Consider the following 19,956-nt stretch of genomic DNA (forward strand, 5'->3'; position numbering starts at 1 on the left):
AATCTTTCAGGATCCAGTATGAATTATAATGTATTCAGTATGAATTATTTAATACTCACTTTTAATTATTCACTGTCCACTGTGATTTTTTTAAGATCTACTATAAATTTTAACGCATCTACTATAGGTTTTAGATTTCCACTTGAATAACAATTCATCTATTATAAATGATCTACTATCGACTAGGAAATTATCGCATGTCCACCATGAATTATGTATTCTATACCCTAAATGTATAACTAGTCTTTCAGTATCCACTATGAATTATTCTGTATTTAGTATAGGTTAATAAGTATCCACTTTTAATTTTATTTTTTCCATATATACTATGAATGATTTAGTGTCAACTATGCATTATTCAGTATCTATTATGAATTATTCCATGTGTGTTATTAACTATGACACCATGAGTTACTCCAGATCCCTCTTTAATTACTTAGCATCTACTATCATCCAGTCATTCAGTATCCACTATGAATTATTTTGCACCTACTATGAAATATTCTGCATCTACTATAAATTATACTGTGTCCGCTATGAATTATTATTCCGTATCCACTATAAATTATTATTCCAAATTCACTACCAATTATTATTCAGTATCCACTATGAATTATTATTCAATGCACTACCAATTATTATTCAGTATCCACTATGAATTATTATTCCATATGCACTACCAATTATTATTCAGTATCCACTTTGAAATTTTATTCCGTATCCACTATGAATTTTTATTTGATTTCCAAAATAAAGTATTATTTAATATCCACTATGAATTATTATTCCATATTCAATACCAATTATTATTCAGTATCCGCTATGAAGTATTACTATGTATGCACTATGAATTATTATTCCATTTTCAATATGAATTATTATTCTGTATCCACTATGAATTATTATTTAGGATCCACTACCAATTATTATTCAGTATCCACTATGAATTATTATTAAGTATCCACTATGAACTATTATTCCATTTCCACTACCATTTATTATTCAGTATTCACTACAAATTATTGTTCTGTATCCACTATGAATACTTATTTCTTTTCCACTGTAAATTATTATTCCATATTCACTATGAGTTACGATTCTGTATCCAGGATGAGTTATTATTCCATTTCCACTATGAATGATGATTCCGTATCCAGTATGAGTAGTTATTCTTTTGCTACACGCGCTGTTAGTCTCTACTACCTCTCTCTCTCTCTCTCTCTCTCTCTCTCTCTCATGGCTCCATCAGATGTGCGCGCACACGCTTCCTCGCCCCCCCCACCTCTCTCCCATCCTTACACACTCACACACTCTCGCGCGCGCTCTCTCCCAAACACACACACACACTCTCACGCACGCACACACACACTCACACACACACTCTCACGCACACACACACTCTCACGCACACACACACACCCTATCGGAAGGTGCTAGCAGCAGCAGAGGCGACAGCAGCAGCAGCGGAGGAGAGGTGATGCAGCCGCGTGAATGAGCGAACGAATGAACGGCGGAACAAACGTGTGGATTTACTGAACAAAAGAGGAGCCTCTCGCCTCCCTCCATCTTTTTATGCACCGCTCTCCTCCACCCTTCCCCCGGCTGGTGCTGTCGTTTTTTTTCCCAGGCTGGTACCAGAGCTGGAGCGCCTCTCTGCCTCTCTCTCGCTCCCTCTCTCTCTCTCGGATCCTCAGCATTTCGAGGTCACCTCAAAGGCCGCTTTTCTTTCACCTCGCAATCGTTTATTTTTCCGTCTTTCTGCTCCTTTGCCCTTTGTCTGTTCCCGGCTGAGGCCTTTTGTCTTGTTTTTGTCCGAGAATCAGCGGCCGCCGCGCTGAAGGGAAGCTATTGTTGGACACGCAGGCCTTCTCTCTCTCTCTCTCTCTCTCTTTCCCTCCGCAGTATCCTACCCTCCCTCTTTCCTTCCTTCCCTCCCTCCCCTCTCTCTCTCCCTCTCTCCTCTCCATTCCACTCCATTCCTCTCCATCCTTCCATTCGGAGGCACCTTGCTTGAATGTAGAGTCTGGTTTGTGTGTCGCTTCATCCGTTCGTCCGTCCATCCACCCGTCCGTCCGTCTCTCCATCCGTGTATCTGTACGTCAGCTGTGTCCTGACTGTCGTCTCTGGCTCCATCTTACGTTTACCCATCCTGCTGCCTTATCCATCCCTCCATCCCTTCATCCCTCCTCCCCGCACCAGGCTGGATCAGGCCATCTGATCCATGCACCTTCGCCAGTGTGCCCATCCGGATGTATGCCATAGGGTCGGCAACATGCCGTGAAAGCCAGTACTGCCCAGCCGCCAAGCTCCCGGTACTGCATCTCGCCCCAAGCCTGTGTGTGAGTGTGTGTGTGTATGCATGCGAGGCCAAACCCTGACCATGAATTTAGCCTGATCCTAGGACCTGGGTGTCCCCTGCCAATGTGGGGGAAGGACTAAAGGTCAGGTCCCTTTCCTCCCCCTCCCCTTTTCCCCTCCTTCCCTTACCCCATCCCTTCTTCCTGCCCCTTCCCTACCCCAACCCTACCCCGGGTAACCCAGTATGAAGAAGACCCACAGCACCAACTTGCGGCGGGCCTGGCCCGGTCCGGACGTGCCGGAGTGGGGGTCGGAGCGCTCCCGTTCTCGCAGTGAGAAGGACTACCGGCTGCACAAGCACTTCCCTCCGCCCCCTGCTCCGCCACACATGGGCTACATCACGGCTACAGGTGGGTCCCTGCACTGCACTGCCACCACACCTTTACGACCCTATGACTGTCAGTGTAGGGGTCTACGTTCGTTGCACCTTCTGTTTGAGCACCACCTGTGTGGTCATCCTGATCGTGTGACCATGAGATTGTTGATTGATTGATTACCTCTGGAAGTTGGCCAGGTTTGCAAAAATAGGTGCAAACAAACCGCACTGCAGCCAAACGCAAGGTCCCAACACCTGCTCAACCAGGTCATCAATGAAATCAACCACTTCCTGCAGAACATCTCCATAATAGTATGAGGTTGAGGACTTGTAATATTGGACCGCGTGTGTTGTACAACATATTTGGCTACCCAGGAAATCTTTGATCAAAGAAGTCCCTGACTACCTGCATCAGGTGTGCAAGGTTTAAGTTAGAGGGAAACTTCTTTGAAGGTGTGCTTGTTCAGGTGTGTATGGGCTTGTTCAGGTGCACCTGGGCAGGTAATACCTAAAACTAGCTCTATGCAAGCTGAGTTTGCTTGCGCAGTTTACTCCATTGTCCTCCTGGAAGTCCAGCTTTCTGCAGGTACTTGCACCTTCACCTTTACTGGTCTAGCTAGTAGAATACCTTCTGAGGCAGTCGCTTGTTTGGTAGGCATGGTTTTGAGGGATCGGTATGTTGATAAGTTGGTATGTTAGCATCCACTCATCACTTCTCACTATTGGCAAAAGTCCCCAGTTCTGGCTTGAAGGTGCACGTGCACCACTTCTAGGCCATCATTCCAAGTGGTATGTAGGGCACTTAGAAGAATACCAGATCTGACCCAGGTTCGGGCCTTATTAAGGTTGCTATCAGGAATGGTATGATGTCATCATAGTATATTAGCATTGTAGCATCCTGAGCTAGTGTTTCTAGGGCCATTCAGTTGAGGGGGGCGTGTGCATTCCCTCTCTGCTCATGTCTTAAATGATGTATTGAAACAAGGCTTGGGCAGCATTTTGTTGTAGAGATGAAACAATGACCCATACGTCCTTTTTTTCTTGGATATGTCATATATGTCCATGGACGATTTCTAAACTTTGTAAAATGTCAGGATTTAGCATTGATTTCCCATCAGCATTTGCTTCTACAGTTGCAACCATACTGTCTACCCTTTTATACAGTTTTAAATATGTATTGTTTAAGCCACACCTTCTCCTCACCACTTCATCACAATCAGAAAATGAATATGTCTGTCTCAAACAGTGAAACCGTAACTGCCATCAAGCATCCTTTACGTTTGCTTGGATTTTTATATATCAACGTATCGCAATACATTGTTTTGCGAGAGATTGGTGTCAGAAGTGGTTCATTTATTTAGTGTCGTGTTTCAACACGACCCACTATTTAGCAGTGTTGTATTTTATCGTACTCTACCTCACTGGACATTACTCTACCTCACTCTGCCTTTATCTACCTCACACTATACTACACTCAACCTTACTCTGCCTCGCTCTACATCCAGCCAAGTAATGTCATGTGACCATAGTCTTCAGTTTGAAGAGCTTAATCTGTTGATTCACACGGATATCGCAATGTATTAATCTTGGAAATCATATCATAGTAACACGGTAAAAAAAATCACAACAGTATGATCAAGTGATAAAATATAACACTGATATCTAGTGGGCGGGGTTTAAAAACAACAAAAGTCAAATACAGTCTCACACAAACCTTTAGACAAAGGAGCTAATAATTAAAAATCGATGCTTTGTGTTTTCGAAAATATATGTATAGTTGGGATACTATACCTCTATACCTCTTTTTAAATATATAAGGTAAATATATAAGGTATATAAGGTATATACAGTACATATAGGTACTACATGTATACATATATTGTGTACATACAGAGAAAAAGAGAGGGAGAGGGAAGGAAAGAGAGATCGAGGTTATAAAACTAGCATTCATCCACCATTTTGGTCGTAGGCTGGGTATTACAGCACGGCGGCTGTAGTGAATAAAAATTCAGGCAGCAGGTCTCCATGTTTTTCTGTGTTCATGACAAGGTTGAAAATGAGAGGAGAGAACGGTGGAGGGAGAAAAAGAGAGGGAGAGAGGGAGATGGAGAGAGAGAGAGAGCCGACGTTTCTCTCTCCGTTTCCCTCCATTTTGGTGATGGCTAAGCTAACGCAGAGCAGGAGAGCAGGAGACTGCTTAGCGGACGAGCATCGGGGGTAACGAGCCTCCCTGACAGGCGCCACTTCTCTCCGTACGAGAGAGAGCGAGGGAGGAGAGAGAGAGAGAAAGAGAGGGAGAGAGGGAGTGGGAGAATGAGAGAAAACGAGAGACAGTGAGAGAGAGAGGGAGGCTAGTACAGGGAGGCTAATTCTTGTGGTGATGCTAAGCTAAACAGTGGAAAATAATCAAAGCAACGGTTTCTTGTGTACGCAGAGTGTGAACATGTGCTACAGTGAGCTATAGTGAGCTGTAGTGTGTGTGTAACAGTGCACTCGTGTGTGGTATTGTGTTGTAGTAGTGTGTGTGTGTGTATAGTGTGTGTGTGTGTGTGTGTGTGAGAGAGAGAGTATCCTCATGTGGTGTGAGGAGGAGGAGGAGGTGGGTGGAGAGAGTTAGCTTAGCTGACGTCGTTAGCTCGCAGGCTAACCTCTGCGCACTTGTTCTAAGCATGCTCCACACAAAGCCATTGTTTGAGTGTCGGACATCAAGGTTAATCAAAGCCCAGCTAATTTGGTCTGCTCTCCTGGTTACTCACGTTTCCCTCGTAATCGGGTCACTTTTACGTGTAGTAGTGATGGTGCACGGAGCAGAGGGAGGATTATGGCGCATCTACGGCAGGAGCCCAGTGTTTTGAGTCCATATTTGAACATGTTGGTTCTCATAGGTAGCTCATAAGGTTACCATATTCTGTTTTTTTAAATATTTAATATTAAAAAGAGCATATTGAGGTTGCATACAGGTTCTCACTGTGGTTGGGATTTTGTAGAGTGGCGGAGGGCTTTAAGAAGGCCCAAGTTGTAGGATTTTGGGAGTTAAGTGTTGAACGAATAACGCTGAAATTATGCTAAAACACTGTTATTGAAGCAAGGCAAGGCATTTATAACCACTAATAAATAACACTGAGATTTGAAACATACAGCTCTGGATAAAATGAAGAGACCACTGCAGTTTCTGAATCAGTTTCTCCCAAATTACAAATAAAAATATTCTCATTTAGAGCATTTATTTGCATTTATTGGTGGAATAACCATGGTTGGTTTTTAATCACAGTTTTTTTTCATGCATCTTGTCATCATGTTCTCCTCCACCAGTCTTACACACTGCTTTTGGATAACTTTATGCTGCTTTACTCCTGGTGCAAAAATTCAAGCAGTTCAGTTTGGTGGTTTGATGGCTTGTGATCATCCATCTTCCTCTTGATTTTATTCCAGAGGTCTACAAAATTTGGTAAAATCAAAGAAACGTATTATTTTTAAGTGGTCTCTTATTTTTATCCAGAGCTGTATTTGCAAACGCTATAGGGTTAGTAACTCGACTAGGTTATTTATCGTTATATAATTTTACTCCTTTTAACATCACAGTTAACTCAATGCTTGAATGTTAAACATCAGAATGACACAATAACCATACCTGATAATATTTAATAATATTTTAAAGCTAAAGCATTGGATACATTATAGGACTTTTAAAGTGGGAGCAGATTATAAACAGATTGGACATATTTTACTATACAACTGATTGTTGTTGGTTTATACAGAATCTGAACAAATCTATAGCACACACTTCACAACTGGGCATGATCCACTACACCACCATTCCTGATTCCTGACCACATGCCCCACAATGCAGACATTCAGATGGCAAATCAGGGGTTAAAATCAGCCTAAAAAAGTAATTTAGTGTAACTCAAGCTTAAAGTAGTAGAGTTTAGCATCAGAGAACCTATACTAAAAACGTTACGCTACAATCCAAAATTTGTTTTTCAATATTGGTCCAAAATGACCTTTTTTTTTTTTTTTTTTTTTTACCATATTTTCACACCTTTTCTAGAATTTTATCACAATTGATATCTTTATTTTACTACCTCTTTAAAGCTGTCTGTTTTCCAGCTAATATAAATACAACATTTATTATTTACAGTGAATTCAATGAGGTTAGTATATTTACCCCAAACTGAAATTGAACAATATTAAAAGGGACATGTTTTATCTATTTTTACACAAGTTAGAGTAGGTCTATATTCTATTCAAAACATGTTTATAAAGTTCTTTACATGAAATCACTCTCACATAAAGATAAAGAGATCTAACCAACTCTATTCAATGTCAGCTTCAGTCTCTTTCAGAATGAGCTGTTTAAGGGCTCTGTCACTTTTATGCAAATAAGCTGTTGCACATTAGTGTTCGCTTGTGCTAAATGAGAACTGCTTAACAGCTTAACAGTGATAGAAACACAAAACTTATTATTTGAAAGTACATTTACAGCATTTAGATGATGATTTTATCTAGAGCAACCTACACGGTTATTCCTAATACAGAGGTGGCCAATGTAGTGTTAGGAGTCTTGCCCACGGACTCAAACCCCACCTGGAACTGAATCCCAGTCTCCCACATGGTAGCTCACTTGAAGGCAATGTTGATGTGTTGATGTTATCCACTGCACCACACCACCACACCAACCAAAGTACTTACATCTCCCTCATCTGCTGATTTTCTGCTGACTTGCCACAGACAGTAGGTACAGATCCCTCCCTCAGACGAAGTCTGCTGGCTAATATTGCTGTGTACTGTCTGAAGATCACAACAAGCAGACCGAAATGGAAACGTTTCTTCAACTGATCTAGTGGGAGGGGCTCTGGTGGGGGTTGACGGGTAAGGGGTGGAGCCAGGATGGTTCTATGCAGGTTTTCTTAATATGACATCACAGTAAGGGAGGAGCATTCGAATGGCTCATAGAAGCAAATGATTCCTGACACCAAACTGTTTCAGCTGATTCACAGAAAACGGATGGATTTTTTTGGTGCTTGGAGTGTTTATAGGGACAGTTGAGACATTCCGTATTTGTTATGTACAAATAATTTGGTCTTTTTGGCCATTTTTAGACTAATAATTTTGATTTACAAATAATAAATGCATCCCCAGTTCACAACTTTGTGTTTAAATGCAGTGTTGGGGTGCTGTATGCTGAATTACTGGCTGAGCTTTTAAAAGGCCCCCGTCTGACTGAGCTGGATAAAGAGCCGGACAGGGTTTTGTGGGTGTTTGCAGTGTTTGGTTGTGGTGTAGTGTTGATTAATGAGGCTGGAGTGAGTAAATTCTGCTGGAAAAGAGCTGAGAGTTTACCTCTAACACTGACGTAATGCTTTTTACTCTGCTTTAATGCAAATTAACTGGGAATCAGCTCTCTAATGGTCAGAAATTATAGAGTTTTAAGACAATGTGACAAACCTCTTCCCAAAAAAGGCTAATTACATTATTTGAGGAGACTCTAACCATCAGCTTATGTTGCGTAAATGAAACATGACAAATCATATTGTATGCACAAAATACAGTTACTGTGATTTTGCTATTTACAGGTATATATTTGAGTTTAATAAACATTGTTGTTTTATTCTATAAACTACAGACAACATTTCTCCCAAATTCAAAATAAAAATATTGTCATTTAGAGCATTTATTTACAGAAAATGATAAAAGTTTTAAGAGTTCAGAAAGTAATATTTGGTGAAATAACTCTGTTTTTTATCAGATTTTTTTCATGCACCTTGGCATCATGTTCTCCTCCACCAGTCTTACACACTGCTTTTGGATAACTTTATGCTGCTTTACTCCTGGTGCAAAAATTCAAGCAGTTCAGTTTGGTGGTTTGATGGTTTGTGATCATCCATCTTCCTCTTGATTATATTCCAGAGGTTTTCAGTTTGGTAAAATCAAAGAAACTCATCATTTTAAGTTCTCTCTTATTATTTTTTCCAAAATCTGTATATATTTATATTCAAAAATATTTATAACTCAACTTATTGTACACAGCCAATAAATAAAAAAGGACTGAACTCACCTGTTAGTAGTTGAAGTCCATTGAAGTGTTGATTCACATGACCTTAGTAGCAGTTGACCAATGTGAATCCATGCAGAGTGATTATCCATGATTCATTTATTATCTCCGGCCTCAGCACGCATGAGGAAGACCAATACAGCAGGAAACTGGGCTCCAAAACCCTGTGTTTTACTGTCCACAGTCCATCCAAACCCAAGACAAGAGAGTAGTACACAAAATGTCCTTCTACAAATAGAAAAACACCATCAATATCACACCAAAACACATAGTTTATCTGTAGAAACAAATTCATTCATTCTGTTCTACTAACACTGGGCTTAAAACACTTGGGTTTCCCAGTAAAAAAACTGCCTCGACAATACAAACTGTAAGACATGATTACCTGAGCTTAGACTCAAGGTAGCCCTGTGATGATGAGAGGAGGGTGAAGACCAGCACTTGCCTCCTCCGATACATGTGAAGTCAGACTCCGCCTCTTTCTGAACTGCTGCTGATGCTGTAGCATTGCCGAGTAGCATTACAGCGCTAACGCTCGGAGGAAAGCTCAGCGACTCGGTTCTGATACACCAGCTCACAGACGCAGCCTTGTGCTGATCCACATCACCCTAGGAGTGATGAGGGGAAAGAGAGAGCGCCATCTACTGTACTGTACCCACCCAGAGAGAACAAGAGAGAGCCAACTGTGCTCTCTCAGGGCTCCAGCGGCTGATGGCAAGCTTCAGACTTTAGACCGCTGGACCACTCTGCACCTCCCGACCGTCATTATTGAGTTAAATCAGCAACAATTCAGAAATACATTGTCTCTAATTAACTCTTGATGAGTTCAGCACAGCTGTTAACTGAAAGCCTGAATTCCAGGTGACTCTACCTCATAAAGCTGACTGAGAAAATCCAGCAGAGATGTTCAAAACTGATCATCTAAACAAGAGGAGCTACTTTTTGAAGAATGTAAAATATAAAACAACATATTCTGATTTGTTAAACACTTTTTTGTTCATTAAATACATTTTTCAAATGTTTTTGCCACAATTTGGATGAGTTTAGTATTAATCTACCATGCAAAACATTTTAAAATAATGAAAAAACACTTAATTTAAGGTGTGTCAAAACTTTTGACTGGTACTGTATAGATGCATTTGGGTATTATTGGTTTGGGCATGGATAGGTATTGGGTGTAGATGTGTATAGATGGGTATGGATTGATAATGAATGGATGGGTGTTATTAAGTTTGGGTATGGGCCGTATTAATGTTTTGGTAATTAGGGTTATAGATGGGTTTGGGTATGAATGGGTTTTGGCATATGATGTATATTGGTATTGATGGGTATGTACTCAAAAAACTGCTACTGTTGGGTCCTTGAGCAATGCTCTTAACCTTCACTGCTCCTCGGTTGATGGTTGCTTACTGTTTACTTAAACTACATTTAAATAACATAAATTTTAGAACCTGTTATTAACTCTATATAACATTCTAGATCCCTGTTTTATTGATCTATAGCACACAGGTTAATTGCGTTTCACACAGCTGGATTTAGGGGCGTGTCAGTGTGTCTTTTGTATCATGAGGGCCAAATAAAAAAACACCTTGTGCTGTTTGAAATGCGCAAAATGCATGAACTAATGCTCTTAATTAATAATGGGTGTGGTTGATTTTGAGCGTAACGTGAAATAAACCAATCAGTGTGTTAGCTGTAATTCCCTTTAAGAGTCAGGTGAGCTCTGACTTTGGCGCATTTGTATCTTAACAGCGCGGCGCTTTTGTGCGTTTCAGCAGAGGATACTGACCTATGCGTTCATTTAAGGGAAAAGCAATGTTATTTTATTCTTTATTCTGTTTATTGTTGAGGTAAAAGTCAAGTTTACGCACTGCAGTGCATCCGTGTGAGTGTGTTTAATGAGCGGGGGTGTACACGTGCCATTAAAATTGAGTCAGAGTTTAGAAATGAATTTACACTAATGGCTGTGGTTGTCTGGAAGTGAGGTGTGTTCAGGTAAATTTCTGGTGTGTTTTTATTGTAGTGACAGAAAACCCAGGTGCTCCATTGACTGAAATGAACCTAGACAACAATTAATCATTAGAGTCCATTCCTATAGGTGCACTATTTTAACGGTGCGGGTGCAAGGTGTGAAAATACACAGTTGACAGAGTGTTAGGTAGCAAAGAGCATCGCGACACGCCTTGCACAGGGTGTACGATAAGGCCCTAGAAATGTAAAAGTACTGGATTCAAAACTACTTAAAGTATGAAAGTAAAAGTAATGTAAGGAGAAAAAAAAAAGCCATTAAGAACAAAAGCTTAGGCCATGCCCACAGAGTCCTATAGTGCACTACCCCCCCTCCACAAAACACATTTTTTCAAAAGCCATAATGACTATAATGTTAAAAATGTTGATAATACAATTTGGGATTTTGCACTAGGCTGTTCTCTAGTGTTTCAGTAGCATATATGCTGATTTTAAATGAATGTATTTTAGTAGAATGTAAATTTATTAAAGAAGTTTAGATGGACTGGAGTTTGTCTGGAGTTCTCTTGAGTCTCTGCACGGATCATCTTCATACTAGGCTGTATACATCTGCTATGTTCTTGCTGGAGTGTGTGGGGGGGGGGGGGCGTGTGCAGGTGTGATGGATCACAGTATAAACCAATAGGGAGTCGGAATGGTATATGTTTATACTTCTCTACATCCAATCACAATCAGATTCACTCTATCTGGATGGAGAGATTTATCTGGATAGGGGTTTTATTGAACGATGAGAAGCCAGAATGAAAACCAGCTGAATTGAAACAGGAGTAAAGTATAGATAACCAACATTTCTATTTAAGTATTTAGTTACATGATACTTTTGCCAATATCCAATAAGTTAGCGATGTCAATATCAGAGCCGATAGTGATATTGTTCTATCTCTAGTTTAAAATCAGGCTTTTCTGCTGGAAGTCAGTGACACAAAAGTAACTCTCTATCTCTCCATCTCACCATCCCTCTCTCTCTCTCTCTTCATCACGCTATCCCAGCTGCAGCAGAGCTGATGTAGGCGTGGGATAGAAAGGAGGCCACGCTGGTGCATTAATAGCCCAGCCTCTGTAGTAACGTGCGTACAACAGGGAGGGAGGGGGCGAGCGAGTGACTGAGAGAGAGGGAGGGTGTGTAAGTGTGTGTGTGTGTGTGTGTGTGTAAAGACGCAGTCTCCGCCTCCAGTCAGCTGTTAGGTTTGTAGAAATCACTGGGCTGCCATCACAAAACCTGCACACACACACACACACACACTTTTGACAATTTTGTAAAATGATGGAATTTATATATTCAGTGACATCAGCACAGTTTTCCAAACCTACATCTCTCTCTCTCTCTCTCTTTCTCTCTTTCTCTATCTGATATGCTCGTTCGCTCTTTTTTTCGCTGCACTTTGCTAAAAATATCCCCACAATCTGGACATTCCAGATGCTGATATCACTAACCCTACTTTACTCAGGATTTACATGGGATGATTGGAGAGAGGGAGAGAGAGAGAGTGAGAGAGAGAGAGAGAGTGGGTGGAGAATATAGAGATGGAGTAAAAGCAGGCAGTAGAAACAGGACAGAACAATTGTGGCTGGGTTTTAATCTAGTGAAGGCATTGATTGATCCAACATAGGTATCGATATGAATGGATATACAGCTCTGGAAAAAAAATGAAGAGAGTCCTTCAGTTTCTGAATCAGTTTCTCTGATTTTGCTATTTATAGGTTTATGTTTGAGTAAAATAAACATTATTTGCAGAAAATGAGAAATGGCTAAAATAACAAAAAAAGAAGCAGAGCTTTCAGACCTCAAATAATGCAAAGAAAACTTCAAAAGTTCATATTCATAAAGTTTTAAGAGTTCAGAAATCAATATTTGGTGGAATAACCCTGTTTTTTAATCACAGTTTTAATGCATCTTGGCATCATGTTCTCCTCCACCAGTCTTACACACTGCTTTTGGATAACTTTATGCTGCTTTACTCCTGGTGCAAAAATTCAAGCAGTTCAGTTTGGTGGTTTGATGGTTTGTGATCATCCATCTTCCTCTAGATTATATTCCAGAGGTTTTCAATTTGGTAAAATCAAAGAAACTAAGTGGTCTCTATTTTTTTTCCAGATCTGTATATACACTACACATTCAAAAGTATCCAGACAGCAACTCCTCCAGCACTTCTTCTAAAATCAGGGGTATTAATAAGGAGTTCTTGAACGTTACTGTGATCAGAATTTGATTTAATTGCATTCAGCCAGCTCATTCAAACTCTTTCCAAAAGTACTGGATGGCGCTTCCTCATAAAATTTCAATTTGGTAAACTCAAAGAAGCATTTTTAAGTGGGCTCAATTTTTTCTCTACTCTCTACTGTTGTTGATCTAATCTGAAGCTACATGAAGTTTGGAGGTGTGTAGTGATGAACTCTGAAGCTACATGAAGTTTGGAGGTGTGTAGTGATGAACTCTGAAGCTACATGAAGTTTGGAGGTGTGTAGTGATGAACTCTGAAGCTACATGAAGTTTGGAGGTGTGTAGTGATGAACTCTGAAGCTACATGAAGTTTGGAGGTGTGTAGTGATGAACTCTGAAGCTACATGAAGTTTGGAGGTGTGTAGTGAGTGATGAACTCTGAAGCTACATGAAGTTTGGAGGTGTGTAGTGATGATGAACTCTGAAGCTACATGAAGTTTGGAGGTGTGTAGTGAGTGATGAACTCTGAAGCTACATGAAGTTTGGAGGTGTGTAGTGAGTGATGAACTCTGAAGCTACATGAAGTTTGGAGGTGTGTAGTGATGAACTCTGAAGCTACATGAAGTTTGGAGGTGTGTAGTGATGATGAACTCTGAAGCTACATGAAGTTTGGAGGTGTGTAGTGATGAACTCTGAATCTACATGAAGTTTGGAGGTGTGTAGTGATGAACTCTGAATCTACATGAAGTTTGGAGGTGTGTAGTGATGATCTAATCTGAAGCTACATGAAGTTTGGAGGTGTGTAGTGATGATCTAATCTGAAGCTACATGAAGTTTGGAGGTGTGTAGTGATGATCTAATCTGAAGCTACATGAAGTTTGGAGGTGTGTAGTGAGTGATGAACTCTGAAGCTACATGAAGTTTGGAGGTGTGTAGTGATGATGAACTCTGAAGCTACATGAAGTTTGGAGGTGTGTAGTGAGTGATGAACTCTGAAGCTACATGAAGTTTGGAGGTGTGTAGTGAGTGATGAACTCTGAAGCTACATGAAGTTTGGAGGTGTGTAGTGATGAACTCTGAAGCTACATGAAGTTTGGAGGTGTGTAGTGATGATGAACTCTGAAGCTACATGAAGTTTGGAGGTGTGTAGTGATGAACTCTGAATCTACATGAAGTTTGGAGGTGTGTAGTGATGAACTCTGAATCTACATGAAGTTTGGAGGTGTGTAGTGATGATCTAATCTGAAGCTACATGAAGTTTGGAGGTGTGTAGTGATGATCTAATCTGAAGCTACATGAAGTTTGGAGGTGTGTAGTGATGATCTAATCTGAAGCTACATGAAGTTTGGAGGTGTGTAGTGATGTAGTGACTCTGCAGAAAGTTGGTGAACTCTGTGCACTGTGCTCCTCAGCATCGGCTGACCCCGCTCTGTTATTTTACACTGACAGAGCACACAGTCGCTGTCGTTCTCAGTCTCTTCCACTGTGTTATAATATCACTGACAGTTGGCTGTGGAGTATTTAGTAGTGAGTAGTGAAATTTCACGACTGGACTTGTTGCACAGGTGCTGCATCCTATCACGGTTCCACAGTGCTGGAGTTCACTGAGCTCCTGAGAGCCTGAGACCCATTCTTTCACTAATGTTTGTAGAAACAGTCCCAGCATGCCGAGCTGCTGCTTTTATTATACACCTGTTGACACTGAAGAGATTTAGGAACACCTGAGTTCAGCGATGGGACTAAAATTACAAGAGGAGCACGGAGTTCAGAGAAAAACAGTAGATAATTCAGCCTGTAAATTTTTTTTTAGAGGACATTTGAGAAAAACACTTACATGATCGTTCCGGATGGGAATAAAATCTCGGAGGATAAAAAAACCCTGAAAAGAAAAAATTACCCCAAAACCCCCTGAAAAACGAATCCTGTCTGGATAGAAGATTTCAATCTTTAAAATATTTTGTGGATACTGTTATAACAATGCTGAAACAATATACATATCTGAAAAAAATGAAGAGAGCGCTTCAGTTTCTGATCAGTGTCTCTGATTTTACTATTTATAGGTTTATGTTTGAGTAAAATGAACATTGTTGTTTTATTCTATAAACTACAGACAACATTTCTCCCAAATTCCAAAAAAAATATTCTCATTTAGAGCATTTATTTACAGAAAATGGCTGAAATAACAAAAAAGATGCAGAGCTTTCAGACCTCAAATAATGCAAAGAAAACAAGTTCATATTCATAAAGTTTTAAGAGTTCAGAAATAATCAATATTTGGTGGATTAATAACCCTGATGGTTTTTAATCACAGTTTTTTTTCATGCATCTTGGCATCATGTTCTCCTCCACCAGTCTTACACACTGCTTTTGGATAACTTTATGCTGCTTTACTCCTGGTGCAAAAAATCAAGCAGTTCAGTTTGGTGGTTTGATGGTTTGTGATCATCCATCTTCCTCTTGATTATATTCCAGAGGTTTTTAATTTGGTAAAATAAAGAAAATCATAATTTTTAAGTGCTCTCTTATTTTTTCCCAGAGCTGTATTTTGCAGCAGCCCTGTTCAATACTGTGTTTTTGAGACAATATCATAATAATGTAAGGATATATTTTGATATATTGTCCTACACCTGTAGTAGTGAGGCTCCTGGTGGAGCTGCTCTCGGACTCAGAGCCGCTGCGTCCCCAGGCCCTCTCACACTGAGCTAAATTTGGAGCTTCTGCTTCAGAGCTCGGCTCAGAATAGCAGGATCTCAGGGTTTCTCCCTCTCGTTTTTTGTTTCATTTTTGGCTGTGGATGTGTGATGAGGTTCAGGTGTGTGTGTGTGTGTGTGTTGGGGGGTGGTTCTGTAGTGGAAGGTTTTCAGTAAAATGTTTCAGTGCTGGCGAATGTGCGGCAGATATGTTTTATTAATGGTGTTATCTGGAGGCACTCTGTCTGTCCTCATTTTGGCATTTGCATGTGTGTGTGTGTGTGTGTGTGTGTGTGTGTGTGTGTGGTTTTCTATCATGCAAGTTCATTCAATTTAGGCTGAACCAAAACATTAGGTGTTAAAAGTGCCACAAATCGTCTCGTTTACAGTGTGAAACACTTTTTTGGGAACTTCTGACTTGGTTCTGAACAATTACAGTAAATTGAGGTAGGTCATCGTCACAAAATAAACAATAGAAGAAGAAAAAGAAGCAGAGTTGTATGTCAGGTGCATCACGCAGTAGTATGGGTACAACATATTACGGTTCTGGTGATTCTGTATCTACTGTAACTGTAGATTAATTACAGAGCAGTACAGGTACAACAGATTACAGTGCTGGTGATTCTGTATCTACTGTAACTGTAGATTAATTACAGAGCAGTACAGGTACAACAGATTACGGTGCTGGTGATTCTGTATCTACTGTAACTGTAGATTAATTACAAAGCAGATTGGGTACAACCGATTACAGTGCTGGTGATTCTGTATCTACTGTAACTGTAGATTAATTACAGAGCAGTACAGGTACAACATATTACAGTGCTGGTGATTCTGTATCTACTGTAACTGTAGATTAATTACAAAGCAGTATGGGTACAACCGATTACAGTGCTGGTGATTCTGTATCTACTGTAACTGTAGATTAATTACAAAGCAGTACAGGTACAACAGATTACGGTGCTGGTGATTCTGTATCTACTGTAACTGTAGATTAATTACAAAGCAGTATGGGTACAACAGATTACAGTGTTGGTGATTCTGTATCTACTGTAACTGTAGATTAATTACAAAGCAGTATGGGTACAACCGATTACAGTGCTGGTGATTCTGTATCTACTGTAACTGTAGATTAATTACTAGGGGTGTCACGATCTCGATATTTTATCGAAATCGAATCGAAATGAGGTCACGATCTCGAGTATCGAAGTCAAAAAGAGGATCGACGATCCCTCCCGCGCGCGCTACGCAAATAGCGCAGCGCGCTACGCAAATGGCGCGGCACCAACACAGCGCATCCTATTCATTTAAATAGAGATAGCCACTGCATGAGCGCAGTCGGCGGGAGTGTGATCACTGTTTTTATCTGTCCAACGGGGGAGGGGGGGCGGGGGTTGGGCGCGCAGGTTTTGTATCTGTATCTAACGGAGGGGTGGGTGCGCGCAGGTGAGAGCGTGTGAACTCGCTGAAATGCGTGTGTCAGTGTGACTTGAGAACACTGACTATAGATCACAGTGAGGTGGATTAAAAATCTTAAACTTATAATTGACTACACCTGTTGCTTTCCATTGAATTAAAAAAACATCTTTCTCTCAGATAAAGTAAACACAAGCGTGTTTCTGACTAAAATAAAAGCTTTTCAGGAGAGATATAAGTTATGTGTAAATATTTATAAGACAATACCCACATCACTTATCTAACCAGCCTGTACTGATTCCTGCCCCCCAATAATGCTTTCAATAACCTCTTGTAACCCCTGGGAGCCAGGGGTTACACTCTAATAGCCTTTAATAGTCTTCAGTAGCCTTTAAAAGACTTACCTGGCGGCCGTGGTGTGTCCACTAAACTCCGTAGTTATAAACATCCTGAGGTTAGCAGCGCGCTAACTGACCTGTTTATAATGTAATCCGAGCAGTGCCTCCGTGTCGGCTGTTCTAACCTGCTGCTGTTAGCTGCTTGGGCTGAAAGATGAACTGTAGTGAGCTGTATTATCCGGTTAGTGGGGTTAAAACCTTTATTTGTTTACAGAAACAGTAAAAACGGACTGGCTGAGCTCTGTAGCCCGTGGCTGGGCTGTACTGAAGTAGTGACTGAGTGAAGAGAGCGGGGCTTGTGCTGCTGCTGCTAGTGGTTGGATGAAGAACTGCAGCTTCATGTAATGAGCAGTTTCACCAGCCATCCACACACAGCTCTGATAAACTGCTTGTTTTAATAGTGCACACTGTTGCTACCAAAAAAAGTCACTAGATGGCATTACCATATATATCTTAATAAATAATAATAATAATATTTATAATATTTATAATAATAATAATAATAATAATAATAATAATAATAATAAGTATATTATTTAAATTTTATGAGGCATAAAATAATAACAAGAAAAAAAAACAAGAAAATCGAGAATCGAATCGAATCGTGACCCTCAAATCGAAAATGAAATCGAATCGAGGATTTAGAGAATCGTGACACCCCTATTAATTACAGAGCAGTACGGGTACAACCGATTACAGTGCTGGTGATTCTGTATCTACTGTAACTGTAGATTAATTACAGAGCAGTACAGGTACAACATATTACGGTGCTGGTGATTCTGTATCTACTGTAACTGTAGATTAATTATAAAGCAGTATGGGTACAACCGATTACAGTGCTGGTGATTCTGTATCTACTGTAACTGTAGATTAATTACAGAGCAGTACAGGTACACCATATTACGGTGCTGGTGATTCTGTATCTACTGTAACTGTAGATTAATTATAAAGCAGCATGGGTACAACCGATTACAGTGCTGGTGATTCTGTATCTACTGTAACTGTAGATTAATTACAGAGCAGTACAGGTACAACAGATTACGGTGCTGGTGATTCTGTATCTACTGTAACTGTAGATTAATTACAAAGCAGTACGGGTACAACAGATTACAGTGCTGATGATTCTGTATCTACTGTAACTGTAGATTAATTACAGAGCAGTACGGGTACAACAGATTACAGTGCTGGTGATTCTGTATCTACTGTAACTGTAGATTAATTACAAAGCAGTATGGGTACAACAGATTAGGGTGCTGGTGATTCTGTATCTACTGTAACTGTAGATTAATTACAGAGCAGTACGGGTACAACAGATTACAGTGCTGATGATTCTGTATCTACTGTAACTGTAGATTAATTACAGAGCAGTACGAGTACAACATATTACAGTGTTGGTGATTCTGTATCTACTGTAACTGTAGATTAATTACAGAGCAGTACGGGTACAACAGATTACAGTGCTGGTGATTCTGTATCTACTGTAACTGTAGATTAATTACAGAGCAGTACGGGTACAACAGATTACAGTGCTGGTGATTCTGTATCTACTGTAACTGTAGATTAATTACAAAGCAGTATGGGTACAACAGATTACAGTGTTGGTGATTCTGTATCTACTGTAACTGTAGATTAATTACAGAGCAGTACGGGTACAACAGATTACAGTGCTGGTGATTCTGTATCTACTGTAACTGTAGATTAATTACAGAGCAGTATGGGTACAACAGATTACAGTGCTGGTGATTCTGTATCTACTGTAACTGTAGATTAATTACAGAGCAGTAAGGGTACAACATATTACGGTGCTGGTGATTCTGTGTCTACTGTAACTGTAGATTAATTACAGAGCAATTACAATCCCATTTCTAATTTGTAATCCTACCACTTGATTTCGAGTTTTCGAGGAACACAGTTACAAGGGGAAGGGGTGAAATCCTTATAAGCTTGTTATGAAGAAAATGGTCATAAAGCATTGGAACTACACATTAAACTATGGTAATATAGTGGTTATCATCATTTTTAGCCAGGAAAATACTTAAATTGGTGGGTTCCTTTGGTCGCTTGTCCCAACATTTTGCCAGTGATTCTAACAGCCCTCTCTTTGCTTTCATAAAGACAGGAAAAGTACACTTGCTTGGCTTGAAACATGCAAAAGGCTCTTAATAAATCACGAGTATGATTAATCTTGGGTGTATCGTGAAATAAACCAATCAGCGTGTCCTTTGCTCATCATTACCTTTAAGAACCAGGTGCGCTCTGACTTGCTATTTTAATGGAACAGCTACCTGGACCTGTTTGTTCACGCTGTGAAGGAGCTCCAGCAGCTAATTTACGGGAACAGCAATGTTATTTTATTTAGTATTCTGTTTATTGTTGATGTAAAAGTTGGGCTTGTGTGGCTGTTTGTTCATGTGTGTGTAATAAGCGGGGGTGTACCTGTATGTGGTGTGCCTGTGTTTCCAAGATAGCAATGAACGTCTGACTGCTGACGTCTTTCTAGACTAATTTCAGTCAGGGGAGCACCTGTGTTTTCCGTT

General features: G+C 40.2%; 1 protein-coding gene across 2 annotated transcripts in view; it reads left to right on the plus strand.

The window, feature by feature from the left end:
• stox2a (storkhead box 2a) overlaps nt 1–19,956 on the plus strand; it is a 94,312-nt gene that overhangs the window by 32,887 nt on the left and 41,469 nt on the right. Inside the window, exon 1 of one of the 2 annotated variants that reach the window (XM_022665868.2) lies at nt 1,309–2,708. The exons of the other annotated variant lie outside the window; for it this stretch is intronic. Coding sequence (XP_022521589.2) covers nt 2,543–2,708 — 166 coding nt within the window. The 5' untranslated portion in view covers nt 1,309–2,542. Of the gene's footprint in view, nt 1–1,308; nt 2,709–19,956 lie in introns of those variants that run through there. 2 annotated transcript variants of the gene reach the window in all.

This window comes from Astyanax mexicanus, chromosome 7, assembly GCF_023375975.1.
Source record: "Astyanax mexicanus isolate ESR-SI-001 chromosome 7, AstMex3_surface, whole genome shotgun sequence".
NCBI lineage: Eukaryota > Metazoa > Chordata > Actinopteri > Characiformes > Acestrorhamphidae > Astyanax > Astyanax mexicanus.